This window comes from Phaethon lepturus, unplaced genomic scaffold, assembly GCF_000687285.1.
Source record: "Phaethon lepturus isolate BGI_N335 unplaced genomic scaffold, ASM68728v1 scaffold7821, whole genome shotgun sequence".
Classification (NCBI taxonomy): Eukaryota; Metazoa; Chordata; class Aves; order Phaethontiformes; family Phaethontidae; genus Phaethon; species Phaethon lepturus.
In genome coordinates, this window is record NW_010516906.1 from 219 (window position 1) to 17,487 (window position 17,269).

General features: G+C 38.6%; 1 protein-coding gene across 1 annotated transcript in view; it reads left to right on the forward strand.

Moving 5' to 3' along the window:
• Positions 1 to 226: 226 nt before the first annotated feature.
• The window catches only part of PHF20 (PHD finger protein 20), a 38,344-nt gene continuing 21,301 nt past the window's right edge, over positions 227 to 17,269 (forward strand). The window contains exons 1-6 of the mRNA XM_010296210.1: positions 227 to 251; positions 1,351 to 1,506; positions 1,948 to 2,117; positions 4,478 to 4,820; positions 13,699 to 13,875; positions 17,136 to 17,234. Coding sequence (XP_010294512.1) covers positions 227 to 251; positions 1,351 to 1,506; positions 1,948 to 2,117; positions 4,478 to 4,820; positions 13,699 to 13,875; positions 17,136 to 17,234 — 970 coding nt within the window. The remainder of the gene's footprint in view (positions 252 to 1,350; positions 1,507 to 1,947; positions 2,118 to 4,477; positions 4,821 to 13,698; positions 13,876 to 17,135; positions 17,235 to 17,269) is intronic.

Consider the following 17,269-nt stretch of genomic DNA (forward strand, 5'->3'; position numbering starts at 1 on the left):
TAATATCTTTGCATCCAGTTTGAGAGAGCAGCTGTATATCCTGCAGCTTACCTACGTAGGCTTTGATTCCTTCAAGGTAGTGTGAAAGCTGTAATTTTAAGCCTAACAATATAGTACATAAACAAGTCCATCCTGCCTTGCTCACTTAAAGTTTCTTACAGCTAGACACCATGATTGGGACACAGTGTTTCAGTTACCTTGAAGTGCAGGTAAAGCCTTTACGTCCATGCAGCTGCTAGCCCCGTCAAAAGGTATGTTGAGGTTTGCACAATAGTGCACTGCATGCTTGCAAGTTTTTTGCACATTACAGACTTTCCTGTTTTTATCGTTACGGATGTAGTGCCAGCACAGGGAGAAAATGGTGAATGGAGGGTCAGATGAAGTACTATCTTGAGTAGTTTTTGCAATGTCAAGTAACATTTCAGGCTCAAAAATCACAACTTTGTGAACTTGTAATGATCTGTGATTATTGATGCTGTATGTATTTATTACACCAAGCATCTATTTGAGTGCATTCTGGACACACTGGAAATGCTTGGATGCTGTCCTTATCTAAAGTAGTTTGAGAAGAGCAATTAGGCAAGATGTTCTTTGCTTCACAACTGAGATCTTGAAAGACAGAGGTTTTTGAAAATAAAGGAAGAAACATAGTTTGGGTGCTGAAATGATGAACAGGAACACTTTTGGTGAGTTCAAAAAAAAAAAAACAACACAAGATTTCAGGAGAAATAAGACCAAAGAAATAGGTAATTAATGAAGACACTATCCCAATGGTGTGAAGTGATCCAAAGCACCATGTAAAAAGTATCAGCAGGGCTAAGTTGAAGGCTCTGTTTAAAATGTGGGCTATTATGAGCATAGATGTATTCCCAAGCAAGCACTGGCTTCAGAATGGTTCTTAGAATTTTGAGACTGACTGCACTGAATCAGTAACAGTAGACCCACAGGTCAACTTCACATTTGTGTGAAAAGATGGAAATGTGAGAGATGAGGTTTTGTCATTGCTATCCAGAATCACCTGTGCAGTTACCCCTGGGATACATAAGATTTATGTCTGCAGTTCAAGAAAGGTAGTGGTAAGAAACAAAATAATCTTGAAAATAGTATAGATGGAAGCACTGGAGTACTTATGTTCTAGAGAGACTCTGTGTGTTTAGTTTAACAGCAGGAGAAGGAATAACTTGATCTTCACTTAATATTTCTGTGGAGACCAGGAAATGGAGACTAGAAGTCTTGTCAGTTTAAGAGGCAATTGTGTGTGAAGATCTAAGGGCTAGAAACTGGAGCAAGGCCAACTTTAATTGGGGGAAAATGTTAAGTGTTATGTGCACTGTTGGCTGTCTGGGATAGCTTACCAATGTGTTGCAGAAGATGCCTCAGGATGGCAGACCTTCAGTGAAGATGCTGTGCTGCTGCCAAGCATTCCTATCCCAGCAGGAGTCAATTCAAACAAAGAATTGGTGGTGGAGGAAAAAAAATCTCTTGCGGATTCAGAAGCTTCGCATGGTGACATTTTAATGTAAACTTAGCACTGAAGTTGGTCTTGGCTTGAACCTTGGGTAATACAGCAGAATGAGAAGTGAGAGAGGTTGCTGACTTGAATGCTGAAGGGATGGTGGTGTGCTTTTCTGTAGTGAAAGTTTAAAGGAGACGCTGTTGTGTGACTTTGAGTCTCTGTGCTTAAGATTGTGATGGCTAATTGAATGCTAGGTGAGGAGTTTTAATTTTGGTTATAAACATGAAAGAAGTAGCAGGTGGTAAGTGTAACTTTCCTCTGTACTCAGAAAACACCCATCAAGCTTACCCACCAAGCTCCTCTGAAAAACCAAGTGCCTGAAAATCTGAAACTAATACAGCAAAACTTTCCACAGAAAACAGTTTTAGTACCATATGTTGTGAGCAAAAATTGTATGTATGTGTAAGGATGGAAAAAGTTCCCCCCTTTAGATGTTGGCGTAAAGAGTTGGTTTCAGAGCATTTGGCTGGGAGACCAGGCTCGCCGGAGGCTCTCCTTGGTGGTGGAGTTGGGCATTGGCTTCCCGCTGTGTCCTGGTGGCAAGGGAGTTCTATTGTGTTACTTAGAAAGAAGGAAAACACCCCCCAATGTGATGGTGATGGTAATAATTTAAGCTTTGTTTCAAACTGTGTGGGTTTGTCTGTTTTCATTACTCTGAATAGATTCCTTCTGCGTGTTGCAGTAAGTTTTTTTTTGTCTTCTTTCCTTCCCCTTACCCGTTGTCTTTGTCACCTCTGTTTCTACCTCTGTTTTCAGCTAACATGACCCTGTGCTCCTCTTCTAATGTGTAGCTGATCAGTTAGAAGCCATTCCCTGTATCTTCTCCATAATTTGTCCATCTCAGTGGAGGGGAAGTACTCTGAGCTTGGATACAGGGCCTCATTGTGACAGTTGTATGGTGGTATAATAGTTTCCCTTGTCATATGTATAAGATTTTTGGCTAAATCTTCAGACCCTGTTACCCACTTCTGCTGCAGTTAAGTTTTCCCATCTTCATGTTAGTTACTAAATAGAAACAAGTTCTCTTTCATTGTCCTGAATGCTGTTTTTTAGCTTTACAGTCAAGAGAACCTTTCTGCACTTGCTTTCAGTAAACCCACAGGCCATTGCACTGACCATTCCTGAAATATTTTTCATTCTTTATGAATGCAGCTTTTGATGGTGTACGGTATATTTTGATTTTGGTATTGACAAACTTGGTCATTCTGCAAGTGTCATCCAATTGTCTGGCTTTGTTGCAATCATATTACCATAATAGCTTGAAGCAGCATTCCTGACAGCCTGTTCTTAATATGGCTATGCAAAAATGGCTTTCTCTTTGTCATTACCCAACACCCAAAAGCAATGTCTTCATTTTTACTGTTTTCTTCTCAAAATTAACTGAACATTCGTTCTTTTAATCAGTCTGATATGTGTGTGTATATGACTTCTTAATCCTTCTGTGTACATTAGCCTCCATAGTACTATTACTTGGGTGTTTTTCTGTTCATTACTTCAAATGTTGTTTCTTTGTCGTAACACAGTACTTAAAAACTGAGTATGCTTCAGATACAGCTATCTAGGATGCTTTTCTTCTCTATGACATAACCTTTAAGTATGCAGCTCAGTAACACCATTTTTGTTGCTACATGCTAAAAATTTCTGAACAAGCTGTCCTGTGTTCGTACACCAAGATGGTGTTGATGCTACCTTTAACACTCCCATTTGGCGTGTTCCTGCATACGTGCACTTGTGGAAAGTTATTTTTTCTGCACTTATTCTTGTCTGTAATGTTTCTGTGTCCTGTTCTGCTTCTTGTTTTCAGCTACTTCTAATATAATATCTTAATTTTCATTCATGTGCTGCATACCTTCAGTTTTGCATTGCTGTTGCTAGGTCTGGCTCTTAGCTTTAAACACTTCTTCTTTCTTCCAAGTTTGAAAATACTTGTAAATATGGAAATAATATTTTAGTACTGGCAAAACAAATGGAAAAATTACATTTGGAAGCTGTTTTGTAAAAATGACACCTCCTTTCCATTGTCCTCTGGTTGGTGAGGGATTTTTTTTTTGTTGCTGTGTATGTGTTAGTTATGGATAATTGCCTGGATCTCTTTATATCTGTGTGTTTTCTAAATTTCTACCTCTCTGCTCTTTTATTGGTGACAATAATCTGATTTAGTTCAAAATGTTTCTTTTGTGTATTTCTTAGCAAAAACATGAATTAAAAATTTCTGAAATGCTGGAGGAAGAAATAGGAATTTACTGGGTCGAGTTTAGGTATAGCCCTGGGTTACACAGCAGTGCTCTGTAAAACAGATGCCTTAAAACCTTCTGCCATATGAGTCTGAAGACTTTCCTTGCTCTTTTTTGAGAAACTAATTAACTATAGCTCATAGGGGACACTTTGTAACAGATGCAAGCAGTTTTCCTTTTGCTTCATGCTTTCACTGCTGCTCGAAAATGGAAATAAATTTCAATTTTACTTGAAACATGTAGTTCGGACATACTGCTTCCATTGTTCTTGGAAGTAACCAGACTTTGGTGGTACGGCAAGGCATCCAGAAAACAGGTAGCAAAATAGTTACAAGCAAAGCAGCAGAACAGTTTTCCTTTCCTTGGAAAACTGTTTTCACCAAAGATGTGAACGGTTATAAGCAACTACATAAATACTTGGTAGAACATAATCTTCAGTGTTCTTACTAAAATACATAATCTGTTATTCAGTCTTGTATCTATAGTAGCACTATATACAGTGATATTAGCTGTTGGGCAAGGGACTTATGGAAGCAAAATGTCGTTTTCTGACAGTAACTCATTCATAAAAAGACTGGCATCATGACAACCAGTTTTTAAGAGCAGATTTTCCCCTTAAAAGTTACTGATCTTAAAGGCAACTACAGTGTTAAAATTTTATTTTCATCATTTCATAGCTAACATGTTTGAATGCATGCCCATTTCTTAACTTTTTTGTTGTTTTCAGTTCAGGAAACCATGTGATAATTATAGCAAATGCATGGGGGAATTTATCTGTTTTGTTCTTACAGTAAAAAAACCTTGTAGGAGAGCAGACTTTCTTGCATCAAAAAAAGCTGCAACTGTTGATCAAGATCACAAGTTTAGATGCAAGTTCTTGAACTGTTCAAAATCTTTCCGCAAAGCCAAGTTATTGCATTATCACATGAAATACTTTCATGGAGTGGAGAAGGCTGCAGAATCACAGCAGAACCCTGTAAAAAGAAATATTCAAACCAGAGCTTCTTTGGCTTCTGAAAAAGCTAATCAAGAAAGGTCAAAAAGAGGACGGACCACAGCTGGTTCATTGTGTAAGTATGTTGCTGATCTCTTCCTTTTTTTTTTTTAAACAGCAGCAGTCAGAACAAGCAGGAAAGAGCAGAAACCGATTTTCTTTGGGTCCAAAGGAGTCTCTTTAGGGCTCCATCTTAGCATATTTCTTTGTGGAGAAGCAGCATAATACGTGTAACCATTATGATTTAGAGAAGATAAAACTGAAGTTCCCTTGTCTAGAAATATAGATCGTGTTCTGTAATGGACTGGCTATGCAGCTTCTCTTACTCCTTTGTAACTCACTTAAGTATTAAACCTCTTTTCTTTTTTCAAAACTACAATCCCCTGAGTTTCTCATTTCCACTCCCCACCCCCCCAGCTTGACAAATATGTAAATAGCATTGTTCAAAGATTTTTGTCCTTTTTCTGTATTAAGAAAACAGTCTGGGTAACTCCAGTTCTCTCCTGTTTCTTACTTGGTCTTTACATCTCATGGTCTAACTTCAAGAGTATACTTAACTAGAAATCCAGTACCAGTTTACGCAGTATTTACAGTTCTCACTGTTGAACCTGTGGGGGAAAAAAGTCCTAGTATTTAACAAATGCAATTGCTACAGTTGTACTTGAAAAGGATCCTCACATAACTGATGGGTATTGGAAAGGGGTAACAACTCAATGGTTAGGAAAAAAATCAATTCTTAAGTTAAACTGCTTTGCAGTCTTCAGAATCACATTAACTTCTGCTTCACTGTCTCCTTCTCTGAAGCGCTTTCTTCCTAATGTCTTGCATAACATCAGAGTGGCAACCTAGGTCTAGTTGTGAACTGCAGCATTGTTGTCCATAACCTATGGAAACTTTGTTCTTCTGGACTGGCTTCTCTTTGTGCCACAGGTCCATAAAAATTGTCATCTCTTTTGTCTTCTGATTGAGCCTGTCTTATAAAATCCAGCTTTCTTTTTGAATTCCCTGGTGTTTTTTTGTCTTTGCATTTGATCTTTCATTAATATTCTGTTTAATTAAGAATTTCAGAGTCTTGCAAACTTTCACTGAGCTACAGCTCGCTACAGCAGAATATAACTAGCCTTACTTTGCTTCATGTCTGCTTATCCTAATGTGTCCAGCAAACACTTTTTTCACATGAGATGTTCCTATCAATATAAGTGTAGCTTAATATACTGTTACTACATGTAAACTTCTATACGCCAAATACTTCTGTAACTTTAATGCAAAGGCGTAAGATTTGGTTAAGTAGAGGAAGATTTTTCTTTAAATGTGATAGGGTGTGCCAACTTGCGTGTATTACACTTTGCATGCAGCTTAAATGAAACCGAAGTACTGCCTTGGGAAACACAACTGAGATGAGCGTTTTATGAAGAATGGCTGCTAACAACTGCACAGTGATGTAAATGGACTTCTTGCATGTCACATGCTTTTCCATAAACAGACTTCTATTCTGCTTTTTGTAACTGCATAATTATTTTGGTTTGATAATTTTTCCTGTGATTATCTTGAATGAACTGACTAGTGACTCAAGATCTTGTCCCTTTCACTTATACTTTCCCCCAAGTGCACACTGTTGGTTTGATGCCATCATCTCGGCTGCACTGGCAGGTAATTCTTTATGGCGTTGAGTTGTAACAGTATTTCCTTATTTTAAGCTTCCACCCCTTTCATTCCCCATTTGTGAATGGATGCTTTTAACATGGATTGTTTCGATGACGTGCTTCATAGCATATCCCTGCAAATAGCCCATGGGTTGTGCTGGGTTATGCTGACAGCTGTTGAACAGTGCATCAAGGTGGAAGGCAGACTGTAAGGTTTTCAAGTCACCTTCACTGTCAAAGTCTGCTGTTGTGGAGCTACAGTGAGTTTTTTCTTGATGGGGAAAACTAATGTCATTATATATCAGTTATATGTCTGATATTAAGTGCCATTTGGTTTTTAACTCAATGTGTTCTTAATTCTTCTTATTTTCATTGTGGGGGTGTCACACATTCTAAAGTAGAGTCAATGGGGTTTATGAGCTCATACTGTTGCATTTTTGTGTTCTGTTCTGTCTTTTTGCACGCATCTCTTCTGTTCTTGATGGCGTATATAGGGAGACAGCCTGCTAAGCAAGATTTTCTCCATGTCTACTGAATACTTTTATGTCACCTTTCTTTTCAGGATGTATTACTTAGTGAGTGTGAAGGCTTTTGAATATATAATTAAGTATGGTACATGGTGGTTTTACTTTTCATCTTTACAGTCCTTTTGTGAGCAAAAATTCCTCTGTTCAAAGTGAATAAATAATTTTACCTTTTGCTACAAATGTCCTTTTCTTATACTTCACTATGGTAAATAGGTTTTAGTGCTTAAGAAAAAATGACAATTTCTAACAGGTAAGACTTTAGAACTCATGAGTCATGTTATTCCGTAAGCATGGAGCTACTCTTGCTTTAGAAGCTTTATCACACTTAAGTCCTTACCTCACAAGTTTTGTTTTTTGGAGTTCTAGGACTCCTTACTGTTTCTGCTATACATTGAACTATAAATAAATAAATAAGTTGTAGGACTGGACTGTTGACTAGATTTAAAGTGAAAATACTTACTGTTCCTAAGGTTGTAGGAAGTTATGCAATATACAGAGTAGTAGCAAAACCTTTTCCTTGTAGTGCTTAAAATTAGAATTTTGACACATAGAAAAGGAGGAGGATGTAAGTGGTCTTCAATGACAATGTTGTGGGATGCAGGAAGGAACAATTACGTTGCACTAAAGTGGAGACTGAAATTTCAACATCTGAAGTGTAGATTGTGCCACTTGGCATTGGCTTCAAAACTTGAGTGATCTGGAAAGGTTAATGTGGAATTGATCTGTCCTCTCTCTCCATTTTTCTTAACAAGGATCTTACCTTTGGAGTGGCAGATTTGACAGATACCTCCCTAAATTCTGTAGTGGCTGTTCATTGAGCACAGCAGAAGGAACTACCATTGTCTAGCTTGTATTTTAGGTATGCCTTACTACTCTGAACAGAGTAACACAGACTTAGATGGCTACTGGATGCATTCAGGCAATACCTCTTCTCTTTAATTTATTAGGAAATATTACGAGATCATTATGATGAAACAACTCTTCCCCGAGCCCTATGTTATAATAGTTACCTCCATGAGAATTGCTGCTATTTGGTCTTTACTGAAAGAATTGTCCTTATGGAGAATAAGGCAGTTGATTTTGTGTCCCCCGGAACACGAGATGCAGGCATTTCTGCCTCAGCTCTTAAGTTGCATCGCATCTCTGCAGGTGCATTACAGAGCCTTCTGCAGCCCTTCTGTTAAAGAAGAGAATCAAGACCTGCACAAATACATGCGGATGCATAAGCTTAAAACAAGCTTTTTGAGCATAGGTTGCAGATGGCTTATCACAGTCTGTCTTGCAGGAAAGAGTTGCTTAAGTTTTTGGCAGGTCAAACTGAGGTGTTCAGTCAAATGTATCACTTGGAAATTGAATGTGATGTAGTATCTGTTAAATTTTTTGGCAGTTAGTTGTTGGTTGCTGTAATAAAAAAGGAGTAGAACCACACTGCATGTTCATATGCATTAACCTTAAGATAGGCTTTTTTCTTTGTGGTCCCTTCTCTTTCTCTGCACAATCACTTAGTTTACTGTTGAAGTATGTCATCCCATACTGTGACTTGTGCCCTACAAACACTGTAAACGACTTCCTCTGAAGGTGCAAGTTTTCTTTCAGATATGTCTGTCCATGTTATTTTATGTGAAGTACCTACAAAATGTTAGTTTTAATACAGTTTGTTTCCTGGCCTAGGCCACTCCAAGGGCACGAGGCATGGAACAGTTTCATTTCATTCTTTGTACCTGCAACTCATAATTTGAACATCTGAAGTATCTCTCTTTCTGAATTGGTGGCTTTCATTTTTTAGTAAAATCTTTCCATTTGGAGGTTTGACAAAATTTAGTTCATGCCCTTGTCTTGAACGATATTTTTTGAAATCTGGAAGTCAACTTGGGCCCAGCCTCAGTGCTTGTACCTCACCTCGGACCCTGGGGAGGCTCTATACTTGATAGGTACTGAAGATTCGTCAGGAAATTCTAATCTCGTTAGGTGTGAACAAGTAGGGAAGTTGATACATGTGTGCAAGGAAATGCCATCAAAACCTTCACTAAGGTGGCTGGTGTACTTCTAATGCTCTTAGTAACTACTTAGTAGTGCTGACAGACTTAATACTGCCCACAGTACAACTGTCATACTCGCAGGGACTTCACAGATTCACAGAATCATTAAGGTTGGAAAAGACCTTTAAGATCATTGAGTTGGTATCAGTTGATACCCTTATGCTCCAAGGGCATAGTTCAGTTCCCCTGAGGAGTTTTGCTCTAATGGAAGTTAAACCTGGTTTTGAGACTTTAAAAATGCTATGCAATATTAGGCTGCAGTTTTGGTATGTAGGTATATAATGGCAGCCTCAGTCTGGCAAGTTGCTGCCAATCTTCGCTCTGCTGTTCTTCTTGCCATGAGGAACAAAAAAAGCAATGGACCTGTGCTTTATAGTACAGAGAATAGGAAAATCTGTCCTTACTGGGGCATCCATAAAAGGTACATAAAGAAAAAAACATGCATTTTGTCAGTAGGCTTAAATATTTGTGTGTGACCTCGTTGTTAGAAAATTGCGCCTACTCAAAATTAGATACAGTATGTCATGTTAATGCATGTATAGGGAACAGGTTGGCAAAACTTGCTTTGACAGCTTAAACATCTAAGGCATCCAGTTGTCAACTGACACCTGTTAACATGTGGACCTCTGGTATGTGACCTAGTGGTTTTCAGGGTGATCCTTTTGGCGGGTTTCCTGTTTCCTCTGAATGTTGACTGATGGGTATCTCTTTGCTAGGTGGTGAAATGTGTATGGGTGACCTACAAACACAGGGTTTCTCATTGGAGTAGGTGAAGATCTGCATTAACACACTCTGTGTTCTGCAGAATTGCCAGTTGTCTTTGTGGCTTATCTTGAGATACTGCATTTAGTTTGTGGAGGATGTCTGTGTGAAATATTTCAGCTGTAAGTCAAGATGATATGTGGTCTCTCAGTTCTTGAAAATATCAGTGGATATTCTCAGCAAATTCAAAACACTTGAATTCAGTCTCTCTTGCTTCCTGTGAAGGCTGAATTACCATCTTAACTGGGGTCTGACATCTTTTGTGTTCCACTGGACAGAAACCTATTGCTGTGTCTGAGTTTTGACATGCTTAGGTTTCAGTTCTGTTAAAGCTCTGTCCTTGTGGTTTCTGCATGGTTGAGGTGGCTTCATGTCTCAAGTCTGTGTGTGTTAGTTTATAAGATTCTTCACTGCTTCTGGATCAGCTCTTTACGTGGAAGAGGATACTTCTCTCAGGCTTAGAGAGGAGAGGCCTGAAAGAACTCTATGAAAGAAGGCTGTGGGCAGTTAACCAGCAAGCCTTTTCATCTCTAGTTTTTTATGAACGTATCTCCTGTCCTGTTAGTGGTGTTTAGCATCATCTGAGCTAGAAATTAATCTGCTGGTGTTTAATTACAACATTGCTGTTCAAGAACAGTGAAACTGTTCACTGCCCTGGATGTCAGAAGGGCTTTTGTGGTCTATTTATAGAGAATCGTGTAATTCTAATGATGATTAATGACATTTTGGATCACAGAGGTACTAAAGAGTACTAATACCTATTTTGATTTTTGTTTAAGTTGGTCATCATCAGTAACGTGTGGAAGTTGTAGCTTAGATGCCACCTGTGTCCCACCTTAGGATATCTCTGTAAGACAAGTGTAGGCGTCTTCATGGGATCTGCATAGACAGCTTTGGTAAATGCATAGGAGTCTCGTATGCACTTCCTAAGTGGAGCCTCTATGAGCATCGCCCTGCTGTTCACTACAGACTCATAGTACAGTTGTCTTGTTGCCTGGTAGTCTGAGAGTGCTTACATGGACAAGTGACTTGCAGGAGAAGTCAGTTACAGCACTGACAAAAGTTGAAGGTGTTGTCCGTGTAAATATGCTGTATTGTGTGCTCTGTGTTGGCCTTTCTTGAAACTGCAAATCAGGAGTTCCTGTGATTGGGAGGAAGCAGAGGAGCAGGAAGCGTTCTGGAGAGTGACAGTTGTCTCAGGGAGTCAGGAGGATGAATGCACATGACACACTCTGCAGGTGGTGCTAACAGAAGGTCTGAGCTTGGGGAATGCGCAATTTTTAAACGCACATGCCTAAAAACAGGTTCTTGGTTGTAGCTGTTAATGGAAGTAATTGCTCTCTGTTCTTTCGGGGGTAATTTTATAAATTGGCCTGTCTGAATTATACTTGAAAAATGTTGTATTGAGAGGAAACAGGACGTTAAGGCCTTGTGGAAGGCCTACAAGTTTGGGTCTTCGTGGCACAAGTTTTAACATTATTCTCCCAAAAGTTTAGGATAAGTTTCTATTTTTTTAATCTCATCTTCTCCAATTTAGTCCCACCTCCTAAAATACATTTCCGCATGCTCAAAGATGTCATAACCCTCTAAACTTTTCTATCAATGGAACAAAAGGTGTTTCAAAGCTTAACATATTTGTTGATAACTTTTTTTTTTCCAGTTATTGAAGAAAAATACATCTGGTGTATGATAGAGTATCCCTGAACTCCCCCAGGACAGGTGGAGTGACTGGTGACCAAAAAATTTACAGATATGTATTAACATTACTGGATATGACACATTCTTGGCAAAAATCTCTTTAAACTTCAGTCTCGCAAAGCTAAACAAACTAATGGACATGAAATACTGTTTTGTTCCACCAAGAGTCTGTGTGCACAGATCACAGGCCACAGGAAGCCCAGATGCCTTGTGGTCTTTGAAAGACTAGTGGGATCAAGGTGGCCGTGGTATTCTTCAAAGGCTAATTCATGAAATTGATTTGAGCCGTTGGCAGAGGGGAAAGTTAGGAGGTTTAAATGGAGGTTGTCTGGTTTGCATATATTCTTGTATTGTAATTTTGGGGTTTCCTGAGTCGGTGTTCTGTAAATATTTTTGGAACTTAATCCAGAACGGTAGACAATCAGGAAAGCTCAAGAAAGGCTTGTTTACATGACTTCTCACCCTGGACTGCTAAAGTTTGCATTTCAGAAAGTTTGTCAGGACACTGGTGTTCCCAAACAGGTTATGAAGTACCTTTAATCTTACTTTTCAGCTACTGTGTACCATGGGAGAAAGTTTTGCCTGTCTGAACTAATGATGTCTTGTCCAGCCCACTAATTATGGAAGTCCTCAGATGAGCAAATTCTGTTAGCAAGAAGTCCTACAGAAACAGACCTGTATTTAAAAACAAACAAACAAAACCCAAACAAAAAAACCAAATCCCTCTTTATACTTATTCCTGCAAGAGAAGAAGTTAGACCTCTTGAAAATGGAAGACCATACTGCAGTATCTTATCAAGGAGTATCTTCTGGTTTTGATAATTCTTTGTGGACAAAATATGCTACTTTCTACAGTCTTGCAGCTCTTGAGGTAAATAAGCACCCAGGGAAGGGCGACAGTGGGTTGCCTGACTGGACAAAAGGTACATTTATGAGACAGTCTTGTGTGGAAACTTGAGGTTTGGTCTAATTTCTGTCTTCTGTTGTGGCTGCTGTAAAGTGCTATGGGAAGTGACTAGAAGGTAGCCATTTGGTTACAGAAATAGTTATCAACAGCTCCTTTTTTTCCCCTTCAAGTTCTAATGTAGCTTCAGGGTGAGAGGACCAAGTCATCTTATGGCCTTCAGATTTCTGAATCTTGGAGTTTCTTTTGCCTGAGGAGATCCACTTGATTCTGAAAGCTCTGTAATGATATTTCTTAACGTACCTAGCTTCAACTTGAAATGTTGGTCAGGGCAGAGTACTTGATACCATTTCTTCTCCTAAGTATGCTGTCTTGGACTCTTTTCCTTCTGTTTTCAGTCATTTTCAGGTACTGCTTACAATTATTTAGTTAAAGGTGTCCAAGTGAAAATCTGGCTGTCACATAAGCCTTCAGACAAGAGGGAAGTTGCCTTTTGTATCCACTGAACTTTTGAGATGCTTATGATGATAGAATTGGACATTCTTGATGAAAATCAGGAAGCTGTCGCCTTGGCTACTGGGTCTCATTGACCAAGATACTTGATGTCATACTCCAAAATGGCAGTGTGCCTGTCTTGTTTAGTCTGGCTGTCCTACATGCCGTGCAGCCTTTGCTTTTATCAGCTTCACCTCTCTCTTTTTGCATGTCCAGGAGTCTTTCAGTAGGAGTTACTAGCTGTAGGTAAGATGAGAACTATTTGACTTGACTTAAATAGTAAGTGGAATCTCAGGTGAAGCCATGCCTGTATCTCATGATTTTTACAAATTTTAGTTAGTGACTCTGAACTCTTGCATCTCACTCTCAGTTTAAACTGAGTTTCAGTGGTATGTATTTAAAAATTGCCCTTCCTTAGATGCATACAGCTTCTCTATGCCACTTCTATATACCTCATTACAAAGCACACTTTTGAGAACAGGCTGTGGTTCCTCTAATTAAATCAACAGGACCCCCCTTCTTTTCTTCTGAAGAAGCTAATAATAAAAATTACCTGACCGATATCTCTGCCAAACTGAACTGTTTCTCTTTCTATCTTTCTTCAAAGTCACAGTATTTCTGGAAGAACAGAGCTTTGGGGAATGCATTTGCATCCACTGTTTCTTTTTGAAAAAAAATTCAAACCAACAAAAGCAGTAGAGGTTTTAGCCTTTAAACCAGCACCTGTTTTTAAAAGCTTTTCCATGGTCAAGTTGCTAGCAGTTTGAGTTGAGCAGTGTGTCTGATCAGAAACACTCCACATAAACTACCAGAACTGCTGCTGGTGAAGTAGACTTACATTTTGAAAGTATTTAAAGCTTGGACTTCATCTTTATTCTCTTTGTAGATGCTCCTCTACACATAGCCCTAAGGAATACCCCATATAGAGATGTAAAAATAGAAAAGAGAAGAACTTCAACTGCTGTAAGTGCATTAAATAGTCACCGACATACTGTTAGAGAACAGACCAAGAACCACATAGTGAGATCGCTGCGGAAGCCTCAAGAAAAAGGAGTTGAAAATGGTACGCCTTTTTAGATTAACATGAAAAAATTAAACATGGAAAAGTCTTGGAAAAGTTTTAAGCATTGTAAGGAACTGATAATATTGATTGAAAGTATTCTTGTCCTTCTTTAGAGCGTTTAATTTTTTATGAATGTACAGTGTAAAATGCAAGCGGTGTTTTTTCACTCTTTCTTTGCAGTAGCTTCAAATGAAGAATCAATATAGGGAATTTTCTAGGTTTTCTTGCTATATGCATTGGGGTTTATTCTTCCCAATCAATGTGTAATATTTTTAAGATTTAAGAAGTATTAAAGTATTTAAGGGTATGAAAAGATTCTTGCTTATTTTTGCTTGTTTGATACATGGGTTTGAATTCTGTTTAAACTCTTGGTTGTCCAAAGCATTAAATATTTTAAGTAATCCTGAACTTGAGATACCTAAGCTTAATAAAACAAACAAAAAAAAAAAAAGGCAGGGAGAAGATATGACAAAACCTAGTTCTTTCTTTTGTAGTGTTTTTTTAATAGCATTTGACTACTTCTGGTAGTCAACACTCGTTGCTACTAAATATCTCTGAACAACTTTACTTCGTTACTTTGTTCACTGATATAGTGTAAACCCTGTTTGTACTGGAATCTACTATAGTATAGGTGGGTAACAGCCATATGGGGGTTGAGGGGGGGGTGTGTGTATACATATAAATAATACATATTTTTATATATATGAATAATACATAAATAACTTCCAGCATACTTCCAGATTTACTCCATCACCACTTTCCTTCAGATATGAGGTGAGAATTTGAGTCACACTGAGGAAACAAAAAAAAAAAAAAAAAAAAATCTGTTTAGACTATTCTAAGTAATCTTTGTTCTGGAGATGTCTTGAGAAGATCACCTTAATTGCTGGTCACTGTGTTGTTCTGTTGGTCATAGTAATCAGTCAGTACTTGCCACCTCTGTTTATTCTTAGTTATCCTTTGCTGCCTTCCCTTGTAGGAAGGTCTGAATGACATCCATTAGTGTCTCTTCATTGGTATCATCCTGGTCCTCGTTAGTCTATCTGCCATTCAAGGAAATAGAGATGGCTTAGGTCTCTTTATGGTTTTGCCAAAAAATCCTTTTTAAAAATACGGTGGTTGTGTGATGGATTTTTAGGATTATATGAGGCAGTTGACCTTTCGCTTTGATCACGTGAATCTATGAGGGGGTTCCTAAACTAGGTAGCCTCCTATCTGATCGTTTTTCAGCGAGAATTCATTAGACTTCAGAGTGCTTACAACTTGAGACAAAAAGATTCTTTGGTACAGGGTTTTGGGAAGGTCCCTTTTATAGTACTCATTCTTTGCAGATTTTGGGGGGGGAATCCTGCATTAGCTGCGTTGTGCACTTAAGATAGCTGTACACAAAAGTTTGCAAATACTTGGATTTTTTCAAATTTTTAAAAGACATACTGGCAAGCTGAAGGGGAAAAAGTGTGGAACAAAGTGACAATTCTTTGTCGCAGTTATGATGGATAGATTGATAGTGACTGAAGTAGCATATTCTGCACTCTCAGATATCTTAAAACAAATCGGATGATGTGCTATGCAAATTTTAATTCCCAAATGAATAGATGCAGAATTTTCCTACCTGTGACCTTGGTTATTCTCCCTTTGCCCTTCTGGAATAATCAAAATGGCAGAACTTACTTGCATCCCTGTTTAGGAGCAGGGAGAAGGAAGTGGTACCCAGAGGATCCTGACCACTGGAGGACTACGAGACGAGTACAAAGGAAACCAAGAAGGAAGTTGGAAGCTCTGTGCTGAGACTTAAATATGAACCTCTTTCCTATTTTTTTTTTTTTTTTTTACCCCCCTCAACAAACAGTAATGGAGGGAGGATGAAGTTTGTCTTTTGTGCTGCCTGTCATAAGGCCTTTGAAGGACATGTAGTTGGTATGGTTGGTATGGCAGGCTGCCGTCAGTGTCAGCAGTTAATGTGGCTGCTGGCAATGCACAGTTTTAGCAGCCATCACTATGACACGCCAAAAGAGGAACATAAGTGGCAAAGTAGCAGGAGATGATCAAGGACTAAGAGGATGGGGAGACACAGAACTGAAGACTCGTGAGGGGGAGCTAATGAGCATGTCTCCTGCATGCTCATCATAGCTGGTAAAACGTGACTGAGATTTTCCAGTTTCTCAGAGTGAGCTGTTTGTACCATAAATACATAGCCTTAGATTGTGAATTGGGGAGTTTACTATTCCATGCATGAAAGAGGTTAACATAATACACTGGTATTGCTGGTTTGCTTCATGAGCGGTTACAGACCAGCTAGGGTTCTTAAATGTTTTATGTAAGAGATTTCTTATGGTGTAGAGTGTCTTTATGTGCTCATTCTGATACCAGTAATGAGAAATTGAAATAGTTTTCTAAATGGGATGGTGGGTGGCTTAATCAGCTAAGCACTCTTAAGAGCAAAGCCCTTTTGAGATGCAGGGCATCCTTCCATAATAGATTTTTATGATTGTACCTATAGTCTTGGCTGAGTGAGGATAATTTACTTAAGAAACTGTATAAGTATCTAGAAATTCTGCTGCAGCGACCTAAATTTGAAAGACAAGAGTTGTAAACAAATGCTAGGATATGGAAATCAAGGGTTTGTGCACATTACCTTGCAGTGGGGTTATATTTCATGGCAAGTGCTCTGGAAGCATGCTTTGAGGATGGACTTGATTGAGAGATACCACACAATCATTCAAAAATTATGGTGGTTATTTTATTCCCATAAAAGTAGGATGGCGAACAGATGGTGAGAGAATAGCAGTTAAAGCCAGCTGAACCAGTTACCCCATTTTCAATGAAAACAAAATACTTGACTGAGGAACTGTGCTAGTGTTTGGGGGGGTTGTGGTTTTGTTCTTGTCAGACTTCTCTCACAATGCTACTGAAACGTTAGACGTAATATTTTAGAGAATGGATATGACAAATCCTCCAGCATTTTCTTTTTCAATAATCTCAGAAGCATGTAAGTAGTGAATGGGCATTGGTGCACAGTTGATTTATTAACAAAATTACATACTATTGTAATTTTGTTACGGGACAATAAAATTAGGACTTGAAACAGACCATTCCAATTACGAGAGGTGGGAATTCTTACAAACACGTTTTCGTGTTGTTTTTTGCAGTGAACTGGCCCTGATTGTCCAAAGAAACTGTGGAGTTCTTTAAGAAAATGAATAAGTAGAGTAAGTGTGTATGTATCTTAAAAATTAAGTTGGAATGTTGTCTAATTTCAGCTGTTAAAGAACATGAGAAGAACAAAGAAAGAAAATCCAAAGACTATGGAAGGTCCAAGTCAAAGAAAAAGAAAAAAAAGAAAAAGAGAACTAAGCCTGGTAAAACTCCCCCCACCCCCCCCCCCTCACTCTCT